At 38.2% G+C, this 24,884-nt stretch overlaps 1 protein-coding gene across 5 annotated transcripts in view; it reads right to left on the bottom strand.

The window, feature by feature from the left end:
* The window catches only part of ARHGAP21 (Rho GTPase activating protein 21), a 131,273-nt gene that overhangs the window by 51,621 nt on the left and 54,768 nt on the right, over positions 1–24,884 (bottom strand). For all 5 annotated transcript variants that reach the window (XM_025264400.2, XM_025264399.2, XM_044927464.1 and 2 more), the window contains one exon: positions 22,804–22,828. In XM_025264400.2, coding sequence (XP_025120185.1) covers positions 22,804–22,828 — 25 coding nt within the window. The remainder of the gene's footprint in view (positions 1–22,803; positions 22,829–24,884) is intronic.

Genomic DNA, 24,884 nt, shown 5'->3' with positions numbered 1-24,884 from the left:
ATTTTATTCTATTTTGCCACTTAACATGCAATTAGTAAAGACTTAGACAAGAAGATGTAAAAAGCATATATGTATTTACTTGAAGGTGAAAGCGACACTTTGAAGTCAGAAAGAATGCAAATACTTTTACATTTCAGTAAATATAATTAGTTGGGGGGGGGTGGGGGATAGACAACTAAAAGAAACAATAATGGATAGGTAGTAGGTGCCATCCAAACACTGAATGAGCATCCAGGTGGGCATGATTTTTACTCTCCATATCCAGTATAATGTAGCAGTCAACAGCTTGAGACCTATGACCGGATTACAGGGTTTAAATCCCAGCTCTACCACGTACTTTCCAAGAAGGGTTACTGGATTTTGCAAAAATTATTGTCTATCAGAAATTCAAATGTAATTCAGCATCCTATATTTTATCTGGCAATCCCATCCTCAAGGGGTTTTAAACAAATGATTTATTGGTGCCCCAGTTAACTCATGGGAAAAGTGAGAATGATGATCATTTATTTATTTTCACCTGGCAAGGTTGTTGTAAGGATTAGAAGAGAATTCATTAACATATTTATATAATGAATATAAAGTAGGTTTATAAGGAATATACTTCATACAAGTAGGTTTTTAAGGAATGTTACTACTGTGCTGAGTCTGATGATAAACCTTTAGGTTTACGTAGAAAGCAGGGGTGAATGAGGCCGGGGACACAGCACTGCCACGCATGATTAAATACTGGTCTAGAGAGGAACGATACAAACTTAACCGTCATGTTAGAGGGAAGCTGAAGAGTACAAACCAAAGAACAACGAAAAAAAGAAGAGAGACTGCACTAAAACATTTCCAATAACTCTGACACAAACTACAAATCTGTCTTAAAGAGTGTGTGGGTGCTCAGTCGTTCAGTCATGTGTGACTCTTTGGGACCCCAAGGACTGTAGCCCTCCATGTTCCTCTGTCCATGGAATTCTCCAGGCAAGGATACTGGAGTGGGTTGCCATTTTCTTCTCCAGGGGATCTTCCTGACCCAGGGATCGAATCCATGACTTCAGCATCTCCTGCTCTGGCAGGAGGATTCTTCAGCACTGAGGCATCTAGGAAGCCCAGTGTATTAAAGAGATTGGTGTCTAAAAGCCAGAAGCTGTAATGACCCTCTTCTCTGGAGAATGCTAAAACCTAAAACAATTGGATTTAAATTGTTTCAAAATTTGAAATATGAAGTCCACAGAGCAAGCAGACTAAAGCAAACCAATTATTTTCCGAAGCAACAGATTTTGAACTATACCAGTTACAAACAAGAGCCTATAATGAAGACACACAGAGGGATAGATCAGGGAATCCTAAAGTTCTCTGTGCCCTATAGGGACAAGAGAAATGTATTTCTTAGCAGTTAAAATAAAAAAAATTCTTTAAACAAAGAAATACCATCTTACATTTCAACCAAAAGCAAAGCAGCAGAAAACAATGGCAATTACTCATATTGAGATTTTTTTTTTAAATTCTCCTTCTCTCTGACAGTTCACAAACATGCTATCAAACAACTTTTTTAATGAAAACAAATCTGTTTTCATAATGACAGATTTAAGTTTTTTTTTTATCGATTTCTTTGCTATTAAAAAAGAGAGAGAGAGACAACAACAAAGAAATGCTCTATCTATACACAAGAAAAGGCTGTTGAAATTAAACTGGGCTTAATATGAAAGTTAGATAAGCCTTAGAAGGCATGTGCTCTCCACAAAGGCAGAAAGCTAAAGAGGTCACATAATGGAATGCTAAGGCTCCAGGCATTAATTATTTAAAGAAAATCAATTAAATAGCTCATTGAAATTAAAATCTATTTTTCAGACCCCTAATAATTGAAACCACAATGTAGACTGAGACAGATATATCAAAGTTAAATTTGAATAATGAAAAATGATCTTTGCTTCTCTTTGCTGGGCTGCAGATTGCTACAGGCGAGGAAAGAAAAAAACAAACCCAGGGCGTGGGGAAGCACTTACCAAGCCTGAGTTTAGGAATATGGCTCTACTAAGGCAGAAGTGATAAATGCAAAATTCAAGCTAGTAATTACATCTGGGAGGAAGAGAACAGAAAAGAAGCTGTATAGAAAGGCCTTAGTCATATTTATAATAATTTATGTCTTAGAGAGGAATGAGGTGGTGTTGAAATATTAGGATGACATAGGAAGTAAGCATTTGGAAGTTACATTTCCCCTTGATTTTTCTGTTTGCCTGAAATATTTTATAGCTCCTTTTAAATTGTTGAGAACAGACTTCTAAAAAAAGAAGAAAACAGGCTTCTAGTTTTCATTTTAGGGGTCTGGTTTGCTAATGGCATACAAAACACTTTTAGAGCCTAAGAGACTGTTTAGCATCAAAAATCCACATGTATCAATGATGAATATACATCCTATATGAAAATTAAGTAGAATCCAATTTAAGAGGGCTGTCATGGCAGATTACTGGGTCCTCTTCTCTTCTCTTCCCTGTAAAGGCAGAAGCACTGAGAGAGAAAAAAAAAATCGCGTTCCAGCTTTCTAAACCGAGGTGTTTCCAAACTTCCACTTCAGACAACTCTCATTTCCACAGTGATGGCTAGTACTTCAAATTATATCTCCCAGGCCTCCAATCTGTTGTCCAACAAATCTTATGAGCTTTAAAGTCCAAATTCCAATAGTCTCTAGACAATGTCAGTATAAAGTCACCTGTCAGGTCTCAATCACATTTCATCCATTATAAGCAAACACACACTTGCGATTCAACCTCATCTTCAAATAACATCAAATGGAACAAAGCAAAGCAAGAAAATCTGCTAAATATTAAAATACAGATCATGTTCTAACTTAATCATAACAAACTTTCTTTCTACCCACACCAGTCTAATTTTTTTGTTTACTTTTTAGTGTGGAAAATGTCCAGAATTTACAGAAGTAGAGAAAAACAGTAGAATAACCTCTGGCCATGAACATAATTTAAATAATTATTCAAAAATCTGTCATCTTGTTTCATTTACACTCAAATTTTCTTCCTAAAGTATTTTAGTGCAAATCCTAGGTATCATGTCAATTCATCCATAAATACTTTAAATATGTCAGCATGATTACTAACATATCAGAACTTTACTTCCTGCTCCTTGGAAGCAAAGCTATGACAAATCTAGACCGCATATTAAAAAGCACAGACATCACTTTGTCAACAAAGATCCATATAGTTAAAACTATGGTTTTTTCAGTAGTCATATACAAATATGAGAGTTGGACTGTGAAGAAAACTGAGCGCCGAAGAATTGATGCTTTCAAACTCTGGTGCTGGAGAAGACTCTTGAGAGTCCCTTGGACAGCAAGGAGATCAAACCAGTCAAGCCTAAAGGAAATCAATCCTGAATATTCATTGGAAGGACTGATGCTGAAGCTGAAGCTACAATTCATTGGCCACCTGATGCGAAGAGCCCACTCACTGGAAAAGATTCTGATGCTGGGAAAGATTGAGGGCAGGAGGAGAAGGGGGTGACAGAGGATGAGATGGTTGAATGGCATCACTGACTCAATGGACATGAATTTGAGCAAGGCCCGGGAGACAGTGAAGGACAGGGAAGCCAGGTGTTCTGCAGTTCACGGGGGTCACGAAGAGTCGGACATGATTTAGTGACTGAACAGCAATGAAGGAAAGATAAAATCTGTTCACAGTTCTCCATGCTATATAGTTATCTTGCACAATGTGTATCATATACACTGACAACAAACCCGAGGCTTCCTTACCTCAATCTCCCTAAAAGCCTACCTAACATTAATGAAAAGTATTTCATGACATAGAAACGTTAGCACCAAAAGCTATGAAACAAATTTAGAAAGGTCTCACATGTAAAATCATACACACACCAAAAAAAAAATACCTAAAATTAAGTTCTGGAACAAGTTTTCCACTCCCAGTGGAACACTCTACCTATGTATTCAAATTCAGTGAGGTCCTATATACAAGAGAATATACACCGCATGAAAATTTCTGGCACACACAACAGTGTCTGGCATACAGTGGATGTTCTGTAAATATTACTGCTGATTGAAATTAAAGTCCTGGTAAATGCCAATAGCAAGACTGCCCAAAATCAACTCAGAGACTTGTTTCAGGAACAAAGCTATTACTGTTGCTGCCACTGATCTGCACGATTTCTCTGAAATAAGAAAGAAGATGCTGTCACTTATTAGTAATTTGAGTACACCACCACTAGGTGTCAGTTGCGAGCCACAATTTTCCGGCATTATAAATCTCCCAGTCAAGAAATACTTGGGAGGGTGTTATTCATTCAACAAATATTTACTGAGCTCGGACAACAGACAACTTGCCAGGAGCTCATTTACTCTGTGACGAACAAAACAGTCCTAGGATCTGTCTTCTGAAGTATTTGAAGTTTCTGCAACATTGTTTTTTTCCCTCTCTGAAGCTTCAGGAATTTCACAAAGTATGTATCGCATGTGGATTCACAGTCCTGTTATTCCAGTTGTACTGGATTTTAAGTTCTCTGCAAACCCAGAAAAATGTGCCGCAGCGCACTGAGCACAGGCAACTATCTTTCCATCTCTGACCACACCACTGCCCGACACGTAACTGATGAAACCTGCCCATCCTTCTTCAGACCCTTAGTCCTCTCTAGTATTCAAGACTATCCAGTCTCCCAAAGAGTATTTTAATCTCCCATGATCTGTACTTTAATCTCCAAAGTGATAATGAGAAATCTCGTAAATTTACCCACAGATCAGTATTACAACCAAACTCACCAGCAACCTCAACTTCCTCTCCCCCTTGACCTTCCGAAGCATTCCACTTGCCAATGTCCAACTATGGACAATTCCAACCAGACCCTCCCTCTGCTCTTGTTCTTGGTGCGATGTCAACTGAGTAAAACTGTGTAACCCACTGATTTAGTTTCCCAGTTGAGCTAAGCGTTTGACACTACTGACTAGAGTCTCTTGCTTGTATTGAATATTTTAATTCCCTTTCCCTTGAGGTTGCCATATCAAGCTTCTCAAACCTTCGAGGACTTGCTCTGCCATCTTGATTCCTCACACTGTTTAGATAACTGTATCTCTTACTCCACTCTATCTCAACTACTGTAGCCTCATTTTTTTCTTTTAAAAAGTCTTTTCCTACCCATACCTCCGTTACCCTGGTGGCTCAGTGGTAAAGAACCCAATTGACAATGCAGGAGATGAGGGTTCAATCCCTGGGTCGGGAGGATCCACTGGAGAAGGAAATGGCAACCCACTCCAATATTCTTGCCTGGAAAATCCCAAGGACAGAGGAGCCTGGCAAGCTACAGTCCATGGAGTAGCAAAGAGTCGGACACAACTGAGTGACTAAACAACAAAAATACCCTTACTTCCCTTTGTTCTATCTCAGGTGAGGATTTAGTTACCAGTATTCTTCAGGACTTTGCTCCCCAAATGGTCTCTTCTCAACTGTAAAACCAATCTCTTTCTTCTCTCCAGATCTCATAACACATAAAAGCTTTCCAAATGTAAAAAAAAAAAAAAAAACAACAGAACTTCTCCCCACTCTGCCACATAGCTGCCATCTCTCATTCTCCATCCCTTCATGTTCTTACTTCTTAAAGAATAGTCTACACTCACACCTACCTTCATTTCTTTACTTCTAATCCAGTTTCTCAGACACTGACAAGAATCTTTGGGGGACAGCATGCCCACCCCCACCTTCCACCCATTCCCTGATCTAATTCACATCACAGCCCACTGACATGCCTGATTCCCTCTGCCCACTGCCCTGAAACTGTTCTCGGTGACTTTACCAATCTGCTACTTGTCGGTCAGGTCAGATCAAATGGTATCTTTTTAGTCTACATCCTAAAGAATCTTGTAGGATGAATGACAAGTTATCCACCCTCCCCTAAAATGATCATCTCTTAATTAGCAAGCCAGCAACTCCTCCTGGTTGTCCTTATACCTTCCAAAATTTATTATCAGATTTCCTTTCTGATTCTTCTTTCTCTGACCAGCTCTAAGATGCTGCCTTCCCTAGGGGTCTACCTTTATGCTGGATGTCATCATGCTCTCTGATTGTATTTATGACTAGTGCTTAACTGTAACATACATAATGATGATTTCCAAATTTATCTGCAACTCTCACCTCTCCTTATGTGCTCCACTTCCAAAACTTCAACTAGGTACTGAACATTCTACAGGCATTAGAAATGTTGTTGTTGTTGTTGTTGTTGTTGACGTAGAGTCACTAAGTGGTGTCCAACTCTTTGCAACCCCATGGACCTCAGCATACCAGGCTTCTCTTTCCTTCACTGTCTCCCAGAGTTTGCTCAAACTCATGTCCATTGAGTCAGTGATGCCATTCAACCTTCTCATCGTCTGTCGCCCCCTTCTCCTCCTGTCCTCAGTCTTTCCCAGCATCAGGGCCTTTCCAGTAAGTTGGCTTTTTGCATCAGGTGACCAAAGTATTGGAGCTTCAGCTTCAGCATCAGTCCTTCCAATGAATATTCAGGGTTGATTTCCTTTAGGATTGACTGGTTTAATCTCCTTGCAGTCCAAGGGACTCTCCAGAGTCTCCTCCAGTACCACAATTCAAAAGCATCAATTCTTCAGCACTCAGCCTTCTTTATGGTCCAACTCTCACATTCGTATATGACTACTGGAAAAACCATAGCTTTGACTGTATGTAATTTTGTTGGCAAAGTGGTGTCTCTGCTTTTTAACACGCTATCTAGCTTTGTCAAAGCTTTCCTTCCAAGGTGCAAGCATCTTTTAATTTCATGGCTGCAGTCACCATCTGCAGTGATTTTGGAGCTCAAGAAAAGAAAACCTGTCACTGTTTCCACTTTTCCCCCAACTATTTCCCATGAAGTGATAGGACTGGATGCCATGATCTTCATTTCTGAATGCTGAGTTGTAAACCAGCTTTTTCACTCTCCTTTTTCACCCTCATCAAGACACTCTAACTTACCCCAAACTAAACTCTTTTCCCCGGGGAAGGAGGACGGTGTGTTTCCCTTCTGTATCCCTCAATCAATGGTACCTCCATCTATCCACTCACTCATATCAGAAAAACCAAGCAAAAATCACAATTCATCTTTAACCGGTGACATACATTCTACCGCCAAGTCCTACCACCAAAGTTGGGCAAATACAATTTCTAAATACCTCTGAAATTTGTTCTCAAATGCTGGTTTTTCTTTGACCTGATAAAATCCTATTCAGCACAAAGCACACCCTATCTAAGAAACCCTTCCCTGGTGGTTAGATGACTCTCTGTGCTCAGACCCTGCCACAGTTGCGCAGACTTCTTTTTTCCTACCCTTGTGTAATTGTTTTACACCTTCATCTTCTATCATCCTATATAAAAAGTTATTAAATGTATATAGGCCAGGAACTGTTCTGGGTTTAAAGAAAAAAGTAATAGACAAAATAAAATTGGGAGGACTTTCCTGGTGATCCAGTGGTTAACACTCTGTGTTTCCAAGGCAAGGGGTGTGGGTTTGATTCCTGGCCAGGGAACTAAGATCCCACATGCAGGGCAAGGTGACCAAAATAAATAAATAAATAAAAGCTCACTCAACTGTAATACCTAAAAAAGATTAAAAATAAAATAAAGTTGGGAATTCCCTGGCAGTCCAGTGGTTAGGGCTCCGAGTTCCCAATTCCTGGTCAGGGAACTAACATGCTACATGCCGTGTAGCCATAAATACATACAAACCAATTATTTTTAACATTTAAAAGGTAATAATAATCTTTCCACTCGACAATCCAACTGAGGCAGAAAAACGTCTGAGAAAAAAGTAGTAGGAGGGATGGTGAAAGGTGTGAAGGAGAGAAACGAGCAGGGTGAGAAGGCAAGGAGAGGCAGAGGCGGGGTGGGAATGCTATTTTTAGGAAACAGGCAGGGAAGTCCTCTCTAGCAGGTGACATCTGAATCACTAGCTAAAGGAAGTGAGATTAGAGGCCATATTGCTCCTTTCCCAGCAATTAGTTTAGTGACTGGCTCATGGCAATGACTCAACAAATATCAGCTAAGAGAATGAATAAACAACAGGAAGGATATTTCTAGACTTAATGCATTTAGCATTCATACACAAAATATTTCTATTGCAGTTCCACACCGGAGATGAAGTTATCTGGTAAAACTTTGAAAGCAATTTAAGCATCATTATTAGAATTCGCTTTGGGGGACTTCCCTGGGGGTCTGGTGGTTAAGACTTCATGTTCCCAATGCAGGGGGCACAGATTCTATCTCTGGTTGGGAAACTGAGATCCTGCATCCTACATGGCATGGCCAAAAAAAAACGAAAAAAAGATTTCACTTTTTATTATTAACTGGATCTATGAATCATATTTTGAGTACAGACTAACTGGAAAAAACATGGGCTTATTTGGCTGTGTCTGTGATCAAGGTCTTAAGTTACAGAGCAACTAAGAAAAAACAGCTCAGAATCACCTAGTTACAGGTAATCTCTGGAACAAAATTTTCTTTAGAGAAGTGATTTCCAGGACAGTTTGGAACATTAATACTCCAAACATGTGCTTCCCTGGACTTTCACCTTTATAGCTCTGTTGTTCAGTATCTCCAATTAGTTCTCTGAACTCCTAGATTTCATATTTCCTAAAGGATTTAGAACCATTAAAGAGATTTTAAAATTGCATTTATCATCTTGACTGCCGAACTACCTTCATACAATGTCTTACAAAGCCTTAAAATCTACTCCAAAAATTGGATTTCTGACAATACCTACTTGTAATGTCATCAAATTCCCTTCATTTTAGATTACTGTAAAAATGGTTTCCCGGGACCTTCTAAAGTGAAGTTAATTTTTTTTTTTAACCCTCTCATCGAACTTGACCAGTATACCAGTTTATTTTACACATTCCTACTAAGGTCCTGGATTACTGTACTTTTGCTATTCGTGTTCCAGCTTATACACTTATCAACTATATGAAATAAGATTCCTAGTTTTAAAAAGTGTCACTGAGACTTTGTGTTAAAGGAGGACTGATGGGAGAAAGAAAAAAAGAAAGGAACAGTTTTGGGGAAAGAGACAACAGTTCAATGGCTGAGGTCAGACACTAATGTGCTAACTTCTGCAGTTTGGGGGAAAGTCATTTGGGAATAGACCATGTGAAAGCGGTGGCGCCCCCTTCATTCAATACATTTACTCAACAAGTATGTGTGGTCCTACTATGTGCCACGCACTTAGCAGGCACTGAAAAGTCAATGATGAATTCAAACTTCAATGAAAATTCAAAAATTCAATGGCAGTTTCTCCCCTTCATGACCTCTGTTCTCAAAGTAACACAAAAAAACATTTTCTTAATGAACATAGTGACTAGTCTGAGTATGTAGGAAAATTTTACTTTGAACCTTCTGATGACCAATTATTGATAAGACAGAATCTCCCTTCTTATTTTCCTATTTTCCTGTATCAGGTCTGTGTTAGTCTTTACCTCTCAGGAACAGGTATATGAGGAAGTAGAAAGTCTCTACTTGTTTATCACAATCAGTTAGATGAACTGTGTCCAAAATACAAGTGGGGATTTTCCAAAAGAGAATCAGGGAAAGAGGCAACCTGCATCTTCACTAGCTGTGAAACGGCATCTACTCCCCCTTGTCCAAAATATCCTTTCAAACACTTGAAAACTATTGAACATATGGAAAGCTATCAAATTCGCCCTTTAACCAAAAGTTACAAGCTCTTTCAATCTTTTTTTTAAAAAAATGCATATTGTGTTGTTGTTGTTGTTCAGTTGCTAAGTTGTGTCTGACTCTGTGACCCCATGGACTGCAGCACATCAGGCTTCCCAGTCCTTTACTATCTCCCGGAGTTTGCTCAAATTCATATCCACTGAGTCAGTGATACTATCTAACCATCTCATCCTCTGCTGCCCCCTTCTCCTTTTGCCTTCCATCTTCCCCAGCCTCTGGGTCTTTTCCAAAGAGTCGGATAGTGGCATCAGGTGACCAAAGTATTGGTCGCTTCAGCTTCAGCAACAGTCCTTCCAATAAGTATTCAGGGTTATTTCCTTTAGGATTGACTGGTTTGATCTCTTTGCTGTCCAAGGGACTCTCCAGAGTCTTCTCCAGCAGCACAATTCAAAAGCATCAGTCTTCAGTGCTCAGCCTTCCCCATGGTCCAACTATCACATGCATATGTGACTACTGGAAAAACCATAGCTTTGACTATACGGACCTTTGTCGGCAAAGTGATGTCTCTGCTTTTTAATATGTTGTCTAGGTTTGTCACATCATAGTTTCAAATTATATATATAAATCTCTTTAAATTTATAGATAATATATTTTATATTTATATATTTTAAAAACATTTATATACTTATATTTATTATGCATTTACTATACATAAATATTATAAATAATAATATAGTGATATACATAAGTAAATAATATAAATATAACATAAAAATAGAAATAAAATACCATGATGTTCACAGGAAGATCACATTTGCCAGTCTCCTACCCCTGCAAAGCAGGATTCTCCTAAGGGCCAGTGTTGGCTTGGGAACTCCTCTCTGGCCCAATACAGGCCTTCAAAGAGCTATGCCAAAATTGCCTTCAGACCAAATCCTTCCTTTTCTCTCTTCTTTCCCAGGTGACAGACCTGTATCCCAATTTTAACTCTTCCCCATCCTTGCTGCCCCTTTCTATGGGCATTTCCCCCCAATTAACCTGTGCCATGTCTAATAATGTTTTGCCATTGTTTCTGTCTTGGTGTTTGCTTCTCAGGGAACCCAAATGATACACCAAATATCAAAAAGACCAAGTCCACCTTTATGTGAAAGCTATCCTTGAACAGAGATGCAGAAATTCTAAATAAAGTAGAAAACCAAATCTGGTAATATACAAAAAGTATCATACATTAGGAACAATCTTGGTTTAGTTCTATAATGCAAAGTCAATTTAACATTTAAAAAATAAATCAATATAATTCACTATGCTTAGTTGCTCAGTCATGTCCAACTCTTTGTGACCCCATGGCCTGTAGCCTGCCAGGCTTCTCTGTCCATGGGATTTTCCAGGCATGAATATTGGAGTGGGTAGCCATTCCCTTCTCCAGGGGATCTTCCTGACCCAGGGATCGAACAGGTCTCCTGTATTGCAGGTGGATTCTTTACCGTCTGAGCCACCGAGGAAGCCCATAATTCACTATTTTAAGAGCTTAAAGGAGAAAAAAAGTCCAATGATTATCCAAAAAGACGCAGAAAAATTCAAAATTCATTTTTTGAATTTTGTGGAAGAGATATACCACATTCATAGATCGAAAGATTCAATATTTCAAATATTCAACTACTGTAAATAATATAAAACCAATCAAAATTCCAGAGGAATTTGTACTGGGTTGACTAAAAAGTTCATTCAGGTTTTTCCATAATATCTTCTGTGCGTGTGTTATTGCAAATGGACAAGAATAGCCAATCCAAACTTGAAAACAAAACTAGAAGACTTATTCTATCTAACAGCAACCCTTATTATATAGCTGTAGTAATTAAGATCAGTCTTGCTCCAAAGAAAGTGACCAATGGAATGGGACAGAGTTTGGCAAACTCTTCTGTAAAGGGCCAGATGCTAAATATTTTAGCCTTTGCAGGATTCATACAGTCTCTGTCTCATATTCTTTTTTTAAACAACCTTTTAAAAATATACAACTATTCTTAGTTTGGAAGCTATACAAAAATGAGCCATATGTCAATCCCTGGAATAGAATAAGGTCCAGAAACCAACCAAAACATGTAGAGACACTGTGTGATCAGGTGGTATTACTGAGCAGTAGAAAAAGTACAGATTTTTCACTGAATATTGCCAGGCCGATTCATATCCATAATGGGAAATATCTTCATGACTTTGTAAAAGAAAAAAAATTTCTACAATAACATTCAAAGTATTAACTTTATAAACAAAAAGATTGATAATCTGGGATCTTCTTGACCCAGGAATTGAACTCAGGTCTCCTGCATTGCAGGCAGATTCTTTACCATCTGAGCCATAAGAGAAGCCCTAATCATAAAAGAAAAGATTGATAATTTGGACTAAATTACAATTAAGAACTTCCCTTTATCAGAACTACTAATAAGAACTTCCCTTTATCAGAATTACTAATAAGAAGTTGAAAGGCAAGTCAGAACAGAATATCTGCTAAATACAAAACTAAGAAAGTCTTCATCAAAAATATTTGAAGATTCCTACAAATTAATTATTTAAAAGGACTGATAGCTAATAACCAAATAAACGGTAATCAACTTCATCAGTGTCAAGAAACTAAATTAACCCAAATTCCACACCACCACACACTCACTAAAATGAATAAAATTAAAGACAAATGTCAAGTGTTAGTAAAGATATGGAGCAACTAGAATTCTCATACCCTGCTGATGGATGTGTGAACTGGTATAATCACTTTGGAAATGATTATAGTGTTAGCCATACCTACCAAATGTGTGCATACCTATGTGCATACCTATGATTCAGTAATGCCATTCATTCCTAGATATACACACCCACCAGATATGAGTACATATATGCACAAAGTACATGTAAAAAGATGGCTCATAGTTGTACTGCTTGAAACAGCTGAACATTGGAAACAAATCTAAATGTCCACCAACAGTAGACTGAATAACTGAATCGAATACGTTTTTTGTTTTAAATCAACTTTCTTATGACTTAACATTGCCCATTTAACAGTTTGTAAGCTTTTACAAATGTACACACCCATGCAACCACCACCACAATCAAGATCTAGAACCTTTCCATCAAGCCAAAACCTTCCCTTGTGCCCCTTCCCAGTCAATTCAGGCGCCCCCAGATTTGTTCAGATTTGTCTTCCCTAGAGCTTCACATAAATGGATTAGACAGTGCGCACTGTCTTGTGCTTGCCTTCTTCATTAATCGAAATAAAGCTTCCTAGGAAAAGCAGGAGAAACCAAAGTAGATAAATGAGATTCCACCAAAAGTTAAAATTGTGTGCATCCAAGGACATTATCAAGAAAATAAAAAGACAACCTAGAGAATGAGAGAAGATATATGTAAATCATATATTGCCAATGGAAATGCAAAAATGGTGCAGGTGGTATGAAAAACAGTTCAGTAGATCCTCAAAATGTTAAACAAATAATTACCACATGACCCAGCAATTCCAGTCCTACATATACACCTCAAAGAATTGAAAAAGAGGAATGTAAATAAATACTTGTATATGCATGTTCCAAGCCCTAATCACAGCGATCTAAAGGCGTCTTCCTGGTGACTCAGACTGTAAAGAATCTACCTGCAATGCAGGAAACCTGGGTTCAATCCCTGAGCCTGGAAGATGTCCTGGAGAAAGAAATGGCAACCCACTCCAGTATTCTTGCCTGGATTAATCTATGGACAGAGGAATCTGGTCGGCTACAGTCCATGGGGTCTTAGTGACTCAGACTAAAGAATCTGCCTGTGATGTAGGAGACCTGGGTTCAGTCCCTGGGTTTGGAAGATCCCCTGGAGTAAGAAAATGGCAACCCACTCCAGGAATCTCGCCTGGAGAATTATGGATAGAGGAGTCTGGTGGGCTACAGTCCATGTGGTCACAAAGAGTTGGAAAGGACTGAGCAACTAACACTTTCACTTTCAAAGGCAGAAACAGCTCAAATCAATGGATAAACAAACTGTGGTATGTACAAACAACATACCATTGTTCATCCATAAAAAGGAATGAAGTATTGATATATGTGCTGCTGCTGCTAAGTCGCTTAAGTCGTGTCCGACTCTGTGCGATCCCATAGATGGAAGCCAACCAGGCTGCCCCATCCCTGGGATTCTCCAGGCAAGAGCACTGGAGTGGGTTGCCATTTCCTTCTCCAATGCATGAAAGTGAAAAGTGAACGTGAATTCGCTCAGCCGTGTCTGGCAGCCTACCAGGTTCCGCCACCCATGGGATTTTCCAGGCAAGAGTACTGGAGTGGGGTGCCATTGCCTTCTCCATGATATATGTGACACAGACATTAACACTAAAGTGGAAGAAACCATACGAAAAAGGTTACACATATATGATTCCACCTATATGAAATATTTTGAATAGGTTAAGTTCCTTGGGGACAGAAAGCAGATTGGTGGTTGCCCAGGACCAGGGCAAAGGGAGAACAGTGAATGACTGCCTACTGGAGACATGGGTTTCTTTTTGCGGTCATGGAATGTTCTGGAACTAGATAGAGGGGGCAGATACACATTGTACACACGCCTTTTAATTCTGTGCTAAATGTCACTGAATTGTTCACTTTAAAATGGTGAACTTTATATTAGTTGAATTTCACCTCAAGAAAAGAAATGTTTTCGACGTTGATCCCTGATGCCACGTGTAGTCCACAAGCAGATATACCACAATTTAGTCACCCATTCATATGTTGTTTACTATTTTGGTCAGCTCAATCCAGTGTTTTATTTAATATGAAAAACCAACTATGAACAATTCTGTACAAGTATTTTTGCAGGCATGTTTCATTTATCTTGGGTAAATACCTGTAAGTGCTCTTATCATTTCACGCATACACACACACACACAAAACAAGAAAAAGTGTTATCCGTCCTTACGTAACTGAATCAAAGATGAAAACCAATTGCAGACATTAAAGTAATGATGCTTCATCCTTCAGCCCAGCAGATTTAAGCCAACAGTACATGTTCAATTATAAAAACAAAGAAGAAACTAAAGAACAAGTCTGAAAGGCTAATACAATGTTAACCAAATTTTATCTGAAAGTTGAATCAGTGATTTTTTTTTTTTAATACTGCTTGACTTTCAAGGGAACAGAACCCTCTTTATTACACATTTTCAAGAATGAATTATGTGAGAGTAAAGAGCTTTCTGAGAAGCTGGGGTGGGAATTGAGAGAAAACTCTAGAATCAGACTGTTCAGTTCTACCACTTGCTATGTAGACACGTTGTGCCTCAATTTCCTCATCTTAAAAATGGAGGTGTAAATGTATGGCAAAAACCACCACAATACTGTAAAGTAACTAGCCTCCAATTAAAATAAATTAATTTTTTAAACAATGGAGGTGATAATATCCATCTCAGAAAGCTGTGATGCTTAAATGAGTTGACCACACAGAGTCTTAGTGCAGCAACTGGCACATTGTAAGTTAGGCTGTTGCTGCCACTCCACCCCAGCACCACCGCCATCATCACCACCCCCACCGTTATCATCACCCCATCGCCACCTTCATCATCACCATCAGCACCATGAACATCATCAGCAATGCTACTTTGTAAAATATTTTCAAGACAGCTTAAGACACTTATGTTCAACGGAACAGCACTAGGTGTTAATAAATGTATGTAACTAATTAGTATATTTACCAAGTTATTAGTATATTTACTATATGCTAATATGGACTTCCCTGATAGCTCAATTGGTAAAGAACTAATATACCAAATATTAGTATACTTATTAAGCTATATTTAGTATAACTACCAGAGGAATTCAAAGCTCAAAAAACTTAAATTTTAATACAATTAAAAATGGTTCCAAAGAGGTTCAGTTAATGCTCCTTTTCAATGATATGAGATGAGTGAACCCCACTCAGTATTTCTACATTTCAAAAGTAACAAGAACACAATCCTGACACCCTACCACCACGCCACAGACCATAGATCTACTCATAATAAGAATTTCTTCTTCGAACCAATTTTAAGGTCCATATTTTAGTGTTCTATTATCCTGAGGGAATAGGTCTTCAATCTATTAATGGAAATCAATGGCACAAAATATACTCAATTTTCTCAGCTCTTCAGAATTTAGCTCTTCATTAAAGTGAAGAACATTTGCTCTCTAAACATAGTGAGTACTGTTCATTAAATGATGAACTAGGCCAATTATATTTCTCTCTCGGGGAATTTGGAATTATTATGATAAGAGAGGAAGGAAGGAAGGAGATGGTGAGCGTGTACTTTCTACGGCGGTCAGCACATGAGACAATCATGTATAATCAAAACTATCTGTAAACATTATTTAAATCATCCTGTAAATAGAGGAGTTTGGGCCTCTGGAAGATCATATTTCAAGATTTTGTTGTTGATACTCTGGTTTTAGCTGCTTTCCAGGTCCTATTTCTGGTGTCTGGCACATTTGGGTATCCTATGGCAGAGAGTGAAGAGAAACTAAAAAGCCTCTTGATGAAAGTGAAAGTGGAAAGTGAAAAAGTTGGCTTAAAGCTCAACATTCAGAAAACAAAGATCATGGCATCTAGTCCCATTACTTCATGGGAAATAGATGGGGAAACAGTGGAAACAGTGTCAGACTTTATTTTGGGGGGCTCCAAAATCACTGCAGATGGTGACTGCAGCCATAAAATTAAAAGACACTTACTCCTTGGAAGGTAAGTTATGACCAACCTAGATAGCATATTCAAAAGCAGACATTACTTTGCCAACAAACGTCCGTTTAGTCAAGGCTATGGTTTTTCCTGTGGTCATGTATGGATGTGAGAGTTGGACTGTGAAGAAAGCTGAGCGCCAAAGAATTGATGCTTTTGAACTCTGGTGTTGGAGAAGACTCTTGAGAGTCCCTTGGACTGCAAGGAGGTCCAACCAGTCCATCCTAAAGGAGATCAGTCCTGGGTGTTCATTGGAAGGACTGATGCTAAAGCTGAAACTCCAGTACTTTGGCCACCTCACGCAAAGAGTTGACTCATTGGAAAAGACTCTGATGCTGGGAGGGATTGGGGGCAGGAGGAGAAGGGGACGACAGAGGATGAGATGGTTGGATGGCTTCACCGACTCAATGGACGTGAGTCTGAGTGAACTCTGGGAGTTGGTGATGGACAGGGAGGCCTGGCGCGCTGTGATTCACGGGGTCGCAAAGAGTCGGACACAACTGAGCAACTGAACTGAACTGATGCTGTTTAACATTGAATTTGGAGATGCCCTATTTGTTTTTTAGAATTAACACATCTTCCCAAGGTGGCTTAGGCATGGGGACAGTTCTATTTCTTGCCACTAAAATACCCTTCATTAGAAAACTCTAACATAGTCTGTAGAGTTGTTTAGTTAGAAGTGACTGGAATCACAAAATACAAATTTTTACTACTGAGAAAGTTTACAGAATCCCCAGATATCTTTTTTCCTACCATTAACATGCTAGAATATAAAATTTAATGCTGAAGTAGAAATCCAACAGTTATTGAAGCATCCAACAAAATGATATACAAATTTTAGAATCTTGGAAGTGTTCATACACCTAAGCTGAGTCAGAATTTTTCTCATAGAACAAGTAAAAGAGAAATAATGGTAATTACAAACCTTCAATTATTGTTATTTTGACTATTATGAAGTTATGATTTAAGGGACAACAGGATGTCAGCAAGATGGCAATTATTATTATCACCAAAAAATATTTTTCTACCTCAATGGCCTTTTTCTTGTATACAGCATCTGTATTATAGTGCAGAAAACTAACCAACAAGAATGAAAAATCTTAAAAATCCAGAGAGCACACATTTATACAAGATAGGAGAAATAATATATAACCGAATGTAAAACTTGGGTAAAGGGAATAATCAGAAAGTTAAGTGGCAAAAAGAGACTCCACTAAATTGCCAAAAGTAAAAGAACAACAAAACAGAACCTTTCAACTGTTGGACAGAATTCTGGCAACCTAGCAGGATCTCTTAGGAGCTTGAATAAAATTCTGGGAATTCTTTTCTCTCCAGTGATTCTAGGCACTGACTCAGATCACTGCACCAGAGGCTGGGATTCTAGTTCATTAAATAAAATTCATAGAAAAGGATTTTGTAATCTCAATACTCTTGAAAATAAGTCTGAAAAGGAAATGAGACTATAAAATGAATATTGAAACATTCAGCTGAATCAAAATAACAGATTACAAGTCGTCTGTCTCCAAACAGGTTGTATTTTTAAAACAGGTCTATAAATAACTGTTCTCAAGTCAGAAGAAACTTTTTCAGAGAATATGTTCTGACAGACCATCCGATCAGTTTATTTGAAATGGTACTGTTAGTACTAACTGTAAATTCAGTAGGCCCCTGTGGACCAGCCTGTGACCGCCCACTGCCAACTGGGATGACAAAAGGAAGCCTGGCCCTGAGCGGCGAAAGGACACAGAGCACCAGGAACTCTTTAAACCCATCCAGTTTCCCAGGTCCGCTGCCAGCCGGCTATTCAGACTCCAGGAACAAGGGGCGGTTGCTTCTGTAAGATGTCTCTGGGGCCTCTGAACTTGGGGCTTCCCTGACCTTCTTGTGAATTCTTTGTCCTTAAGTGTTCACAAATATGGAACATTTGTTTTCAACTTTTTCAATTCAGAGATATTTCACAGAATTAATTTCCTAATGCAGTAAATGTATCCGGCATTTATCTACTAAATCTTGACACTACGTAAGTCAAACAATTTAAGTCAACAGAACAGTTTCAAAAAGATGGACTTCAGAGTTATACAAGCCTGATTTGGAAGTCCAGCTCTGTCACTTGGCTGTGTGATCCTAGGCAAGTGACTTTACAGCTTTTTCACCTTCAGTTTCCTCATCTACAAAAGGGGAATATTCCTCATCTACAAAAAGGTCTTACACCTCAAAGCATTATAGCGAGGCTTAAATGGGATAATAGCATGTATTATGATTCCTAGTATAAAGTCTTTGATCATATATTAATTTCTACCACCCTCCAAAAATTTTTTTAAAAATCAAGCAGTTCTCCAAGTATATTACAAAAATACCTAGATGATTGCTTTAGGTATTCTCATAACTTTCCATATTCTTCTTCTTAGGAAAAAAACATATAAATATTCCAGACTTTATAAATAATCTTAATTTGACAGATTTTGCTTTGCAGGAGATAAGGTGCTTGAATTTATATCTCTCTTATTTTAAAAATCTTAGCTATGTTGGGTTTATTTTAATTCTTTTATTAGCATTTTAGGGCTTCCTTCATAGCTTAGACGGTAAAGCATCTGCCTGCAGTGCAGGAGACAACGGTTCAATCCCTGGGTCGGGAAGATCCCCAGGAGAAGGAAATGGCTACCCACACTCCAGTATTCTTGCATGAAGAATTCCATGGACAGGGGAGCTGGCAGGGTACAGTCCAGAGGGTTGTAAAGAGTCAGACATGACTGAGCGACTAACACACATATTAGCCTTTTAAGTTAAATTGTTAACCAAGCTTATAATTATTATCTCCCTCCATCTGTTGGACTCCTGATAAGTTTATTGCATTTCAATTATTTACATTCTTTGATTTTTAAGCTATCAACTATAATTCTTTTAGTTATTAATATACTGACTGACTCTGTATTTTCTTAAACTGTTAACATTTTTCTTACGTATGATTATTCCCTCATTGACAGCATACAATGCCAGTAGAACAGCCAGATAATTTAATCTCAAACTATAGTGGTAACTTTCAGATCAAAACTCAGTTATGAGGGATAATAATCATTAAAGATCACTGGATATGTAGTCTTGAATATCCATTCTCCTAATAGTCTTAAGTATTGTCACCAGATCAAGCTGGACTGTTGGGGAACTGTACTCGTGGGGGCCACTGTTTTATTGTTCGTCCCTATAACCTAAGGTTTTTCAACTTTGGCACTATTCTGGGCCAGATAATCCTCTGGGGGTGGGGTCTTTCGGGTGCATTGTAGGATTCTCACCAGCATCTCTGACCTCTCCCTGCTGGACACCAGCAGCACACCCTCCCCGCCACCCCAACTGTGTCAGCCAAAAATGTCAGCTGATGTTCCGTGTACCCCCTGGGGAGAACATCTGTCCCCAGTTGAGAAGTTCTTTAGACGAAACTGGACCACGGGCTTTTGAAATCAACTTATGCTGAGGAATCTGTTAAAAATATTCAGGTAAAAGGATGGTTTGAGGATGCTACCTACTACATTATCTTTGTTTCCATTATGAGGAACCACAGGAGAAATCTGTCTCAGACTTCAATGCAAACCAGATGTTGTTTTCTCATGGACAACATGAATCCTTGTGCTCAGTCACTCAGCCATGTCCTACTCTCTGTGACCCCATGACTGTAGCCCACCAGGCTCCTCTGTCCATGGAATTCTCAAGGCAAGAATACTAGAATGGGTTGCTATGCCCTCCTCCGGGGGATCTTCCCAACTCAGGGATAGAACCTAGGTCTCCTGCATTGCAGACGGTAACTGTGAATCCTCAGCTAATCCTTAAATAATAATCCTTCCTTCTTTCCCTCTTTTTTTTTTCCTCCACTGGGAAAGCTTCAAAGCAAATTTACAGCCCATCTTTGATAACAGTGTAGGATCTATAACATACATTCATGTGGACTAAACCTCCTGAGTGTCAGTTTAATTCATCTTTTCCCTCATGAAAAAATGAGGCTTTTCTCATAGCTCAGTTAGTCAAGAATCCACCTGCATTGCAGGAGAGTCCAGTTCAATTCCTGGGTCGGGAAGATCCTATGGAGAAGGGATAGGCTACCCACCCCAGTATTCTGGCCTGGAGAATTCCATGGACGTATGGTCCAAGGGGTCATAAAGAGTCGTACACGACTGAGCCACTTTTCACTCTCCCCCATGAATATTTTAATCTCATTTTTATTTTAGTATAATACATGCATGTGAACACAAATTCTCTTTTCAATGAGATTAAATATAAATTAATAAATAAACAGTATTTAAACTGTAAATTTTCTCAGCAGACCACACCCTTCAGTCTCGCTTATCCATGCCAGTCCAAATCTTCGGCTGGATCTGTATCTTTCAAGTTTTCCCTTATAAATGTTTTATTCTCTTCAGTCAAAACATATAATGAAACCTGCTCACTTCAGTGAACAGATATGTCAGAAATATAATCATCTGCAGAGTACAGTTTTACAACGAAGCCCTTCTACATTTATTAGCAGTGTATCTCTCCCAGTAGAAACTAGAACACGAGAGGCATTAAACTCCAGGTGCAGTGTGTCCGGTAAGTAGCCCAGGCATTAGCACATCAGTCCACAGGGTGATGGGGAGACAGAGCAGCCACGCCTTTCTCACGCTGACGCTGGTCCTGTCAGTTTGCCTTTTGCCACTGAGGCCAACATTTGGAATCCATCCTGAGCCCTGGAGCATGACAGATGGTGACACAGGAGTGGCCCATCTTGCACTACGGTGATAACTATGAAGGGTCCTACCTCACCCTGCACACTCAGATTATTTCTCATAGTGCTGAAAGAAACCATTTTCCTCTTGTGTGAACCCTGAACATAACACCTCAAATCAGAGATGCTATTACAAAGGTGTATCAACTGGGGAGAGGATGAACACTGTATGGCCTATTCAGGCAGGGGAAAACCACTCAGGAAAAAATAAAAAGGAGTACTATTAGTACCTACACGTACAATACGGTGAATCTCAAAAATACTATGACAAGCTGTGGGATGGATTAGGAGATTGGGATCGGCATACATATACTACTATGCATAAAGTAGGTAACTAAGGAGCTCGTACTGTATAGCATCGCAGCACCTACGGTAGTGACCTAATGGGAAGGAAATCCAAGAGGGATGTATGTGTACACGTGGCTGATTCTCTTTCCTATATGGCAGAAACGAACACAACACTGTAAAGCGACTGTACTCTTATTGAAAAAAAAAAAAAACCATGCCAAGTGAAAGAGAAAAAAGAGCATACACCGTATTTTCTGTTTATAAGAAATTTGGGAAGACGCAAAACTCATCTATCGTGACGTACAGCAGATGAGTGGTTGTCTAGGGCCAGCAGTGTTGACGGCACAGCAGCACAAGGGAACTTTACGGATGATGGAAAGGTTCTTTTCAGAATCACACCTTGATTGGACTGGTGGTTTCCCAAGTGATGTATTTATCAAAACAAAACCTTAAGTAAACAATACATTTAATTGGTGCAAATAGGTGTTCTTGCTAAAAAGGCATCACTTCAAACAAAAGGTAAAACATGGGACAAAACCAAACTGGAGAACGCTGTACAAAAAAACCAAAGTTTCAAGGCGACGGATTTTAAGGAAAGACTGAGAAGCTGTCACAGACTACAGGAATCAAGGGGTCGTGAAAAGTGAATGCAATATGAAATCTGGGAACAGAAAAGGGGCAAAATCCAAATAAATTCTGCAGTTTAGAGAGGAGTGTCATACCAATACTAATGTCTTGATTTTCTTAGTTGTACCATAATTATGTTTTTAACGTTGGGGGAAGTTGAAAGAAAGAAGATACAGAAACTCATCACTATTTTTACAAGTTTTTAAACACCTAAAATTATCTAGAAATAAGTTTTTTAAATAGTGTTTTATTGTGTATAAATTTAAACTCATTAAAGTTCATATAAAATTAAAATAAAAATAAAAACGGCAGTTTTTACTAAATAACCCTATCCCTAGGCTGATTTTCCTTTCAAGTCCATTAAATATGTTTAAATCAAGAGTAACTAGAAGAATCAAAATATTTCTCAATATTTGAACCAATAAATCTAGTAGATAAAACACACACCAAATCACTAAATTTATAAGATTACTAATTGCATAAAAAAAAACTCAGAATTACTTTCCTTAGAACCATGATACGTTCCCCTACATAACACTAATATATAATTGACAACAAAATCATCACACATTCAGATTATGATGACGCAAGGGAATCCATAAAATTTTGAAGACTACAGTAAAAACATTTAATTTCTATGACTTTCACATCTAGAGACTCTTTTATACGTGGGCTCCAAAAACTAAATCATCTCACTGAATGTTACTTAAAGAATGGTAGGAGATGAGTAGAAAAACTATCAGAGAAAAATTAAAACTTTTATAAACATACCTCCTCTGTTGCCATTTTCTTCATCCTACAAAACAAAAAGTATAAATTCATGTGAATACATGTTTAAAACTGGTAAAATCACAGCAAGGCTCAACTAAATTCAAATTGCTCTCCTGAAAATGTGCCAATTACAATCTCACTAACAATGCCTTTTGCCAGAAGGATGAAGCTGTCATGCATGGAGATGGAAAGGAGGACAACAGAAGTTCAGTTTCTGACATACTGAGTGTAAGCTGTCTAAAACAGACATCCAAGGAGAGCTGTCAGAAGCGGGCAACTGTATGGATGAGGCTGCTACCTGGAAGACAGGGCCGGGTTGATTCATCACTTATGCACTAAACCTTAAAAAATGTGCCTTTTAAGGCTATCACAGCACTCAGAACTATCTTTGGATAAGTTGGTTCCAAATTGCTATATCTTTAAAACTTTGAGGTTTATCTACTTGGTTGCATTCATTGCTACCATGCTGCCTTGCCATGTTGTCTACCTCTAGCTGGGAAATTAGAAAAGCAATTTTGAAAACCTAGCATAAAAATACATTTATTCAAATATTTGTTGAGTATCATATGAAAAGCAATGTACTATGTACCATGTACTATGCAAAGAAAAACAAACATTTAGTGAAGGGCTGATAATTTGTTGTGTAATTTTTGACCTTTATTTTGGCTGCCCAAATACATACTTTTTTTTTCTGGTTACAAGCTCTGTTCTGAGACTGTTCTGGCAACAAGGTTGCCAGCTACGTAACATAATAAAGACATTGTTGAATTAATGGTACATTTTCTGAAAACTCTACAATATTAATTTTTATTAATTTGAAGTGGATGAACAAGTTTTCAAATTGAAAAGATTTCAATAAATATTTTCCATGTAAAAGTTATAAGACTGAAACTTATTTGCAAGAACATCTGTGTTAAATAACAGCATTAATCGCTAAGGTTTAATGAGCAATTACTGTCTGCCAATTTCTGTGCTATCTTACATGTATTACATCACTTAATCAACCCAGCCACCCATGAGCAAGGTGCTGTCACTGTCTGTTAAGAGGCTCATTCAAGGACATAAAGCTGACAAAGAGCAGAGATAGGACTCAAACCCAGACTCTTTTGACTCCAAAGACTGTGCTGCTAACAGTTACATTGAGCCACTGAAATTTCTAGAAATATTTTCCAACAATAACAATGCATTTTAAATCTATGTTTGGTAAAATTATCTTTTACAATCTGTACTCTCTATATCATCACGATCTAATACTCTTCTTCAAAACAAAACCCAAAGACAAAAACAAAATTCTCCTTAATATGTAATTAAAGCAAGGGACTCGATTATTCTCTTACGTGACCTAGTATCTAAGTTATACTACTTAAGGCATTTTTTAAGGTAAAGCAGATGTTTAGGGAATCCAGTTCAACTGTTTTATACATTTTAGGAACACCAATCTGGTCAGTTTAAATTCCAAAGGTAGCAATAATTCATAACTCTTAAAAATTCTTTAGTAGTTTTAAAAGTTTATAAGATATTTTCCAAGAAAAATATAGTTTAAAAAGTGTGTTGTCTTCAGAAGTAATATGACACTATGTTATAAAAGACAGCCCTAGATTCATAGATATTTAGATTTAGAAGAGACTTTCAAATCTTCTAGTACAATTCCCTTTAATTAGAATGGAAATCTAGAGCCCATAAGAAGTTAAGTGTCTTGGTCAAAGTCCCCCAAGTCTTCTGAATGTCATTATTTCCATTACACTGTTGAGCAATAGTTAAGCATCAGGCATTCACATTGGCCAAATTCAAATCCTAGGTCCACCACTTACTCATTACATGACTCAGATCAGGTCCCACATCTGTTATATGGGGCTAATAATAAAGTGAGATAATGCTCATGAAGAATAATCAAGAATACAGAACAAGTACTCAGCACATCAGCTGCCATCACAGTGACTGCATTTGCCTTTTATTAGACCGTGTTCCCATATGTTGAAGCCTGTCAGGGTAATTCACTCTAGTCAGAAGCTGTGATTTTAAATTCTGACTTGCCATCATATTACATATCTGAAAGTTAAGTATGAATTTAATTCTAATAA

Source organism: Bubalus bubalis, chromosome 14 (assembly GCF_019923935.1).
Source record: "Bubalus bubalis isolate 160015118507 breed Murrah chromosome 14, NDDB_SH_1, whole genome shotgun sequence".
NCBI lineage: Eukaryota > Metazoa > Chordata > Mammalia > Artiodactyla > Bovidae > Bubalus > Bubalus bubalis.
This window is presented reverse-complemented; position numbering and strand designations above follow the sequence as displayed.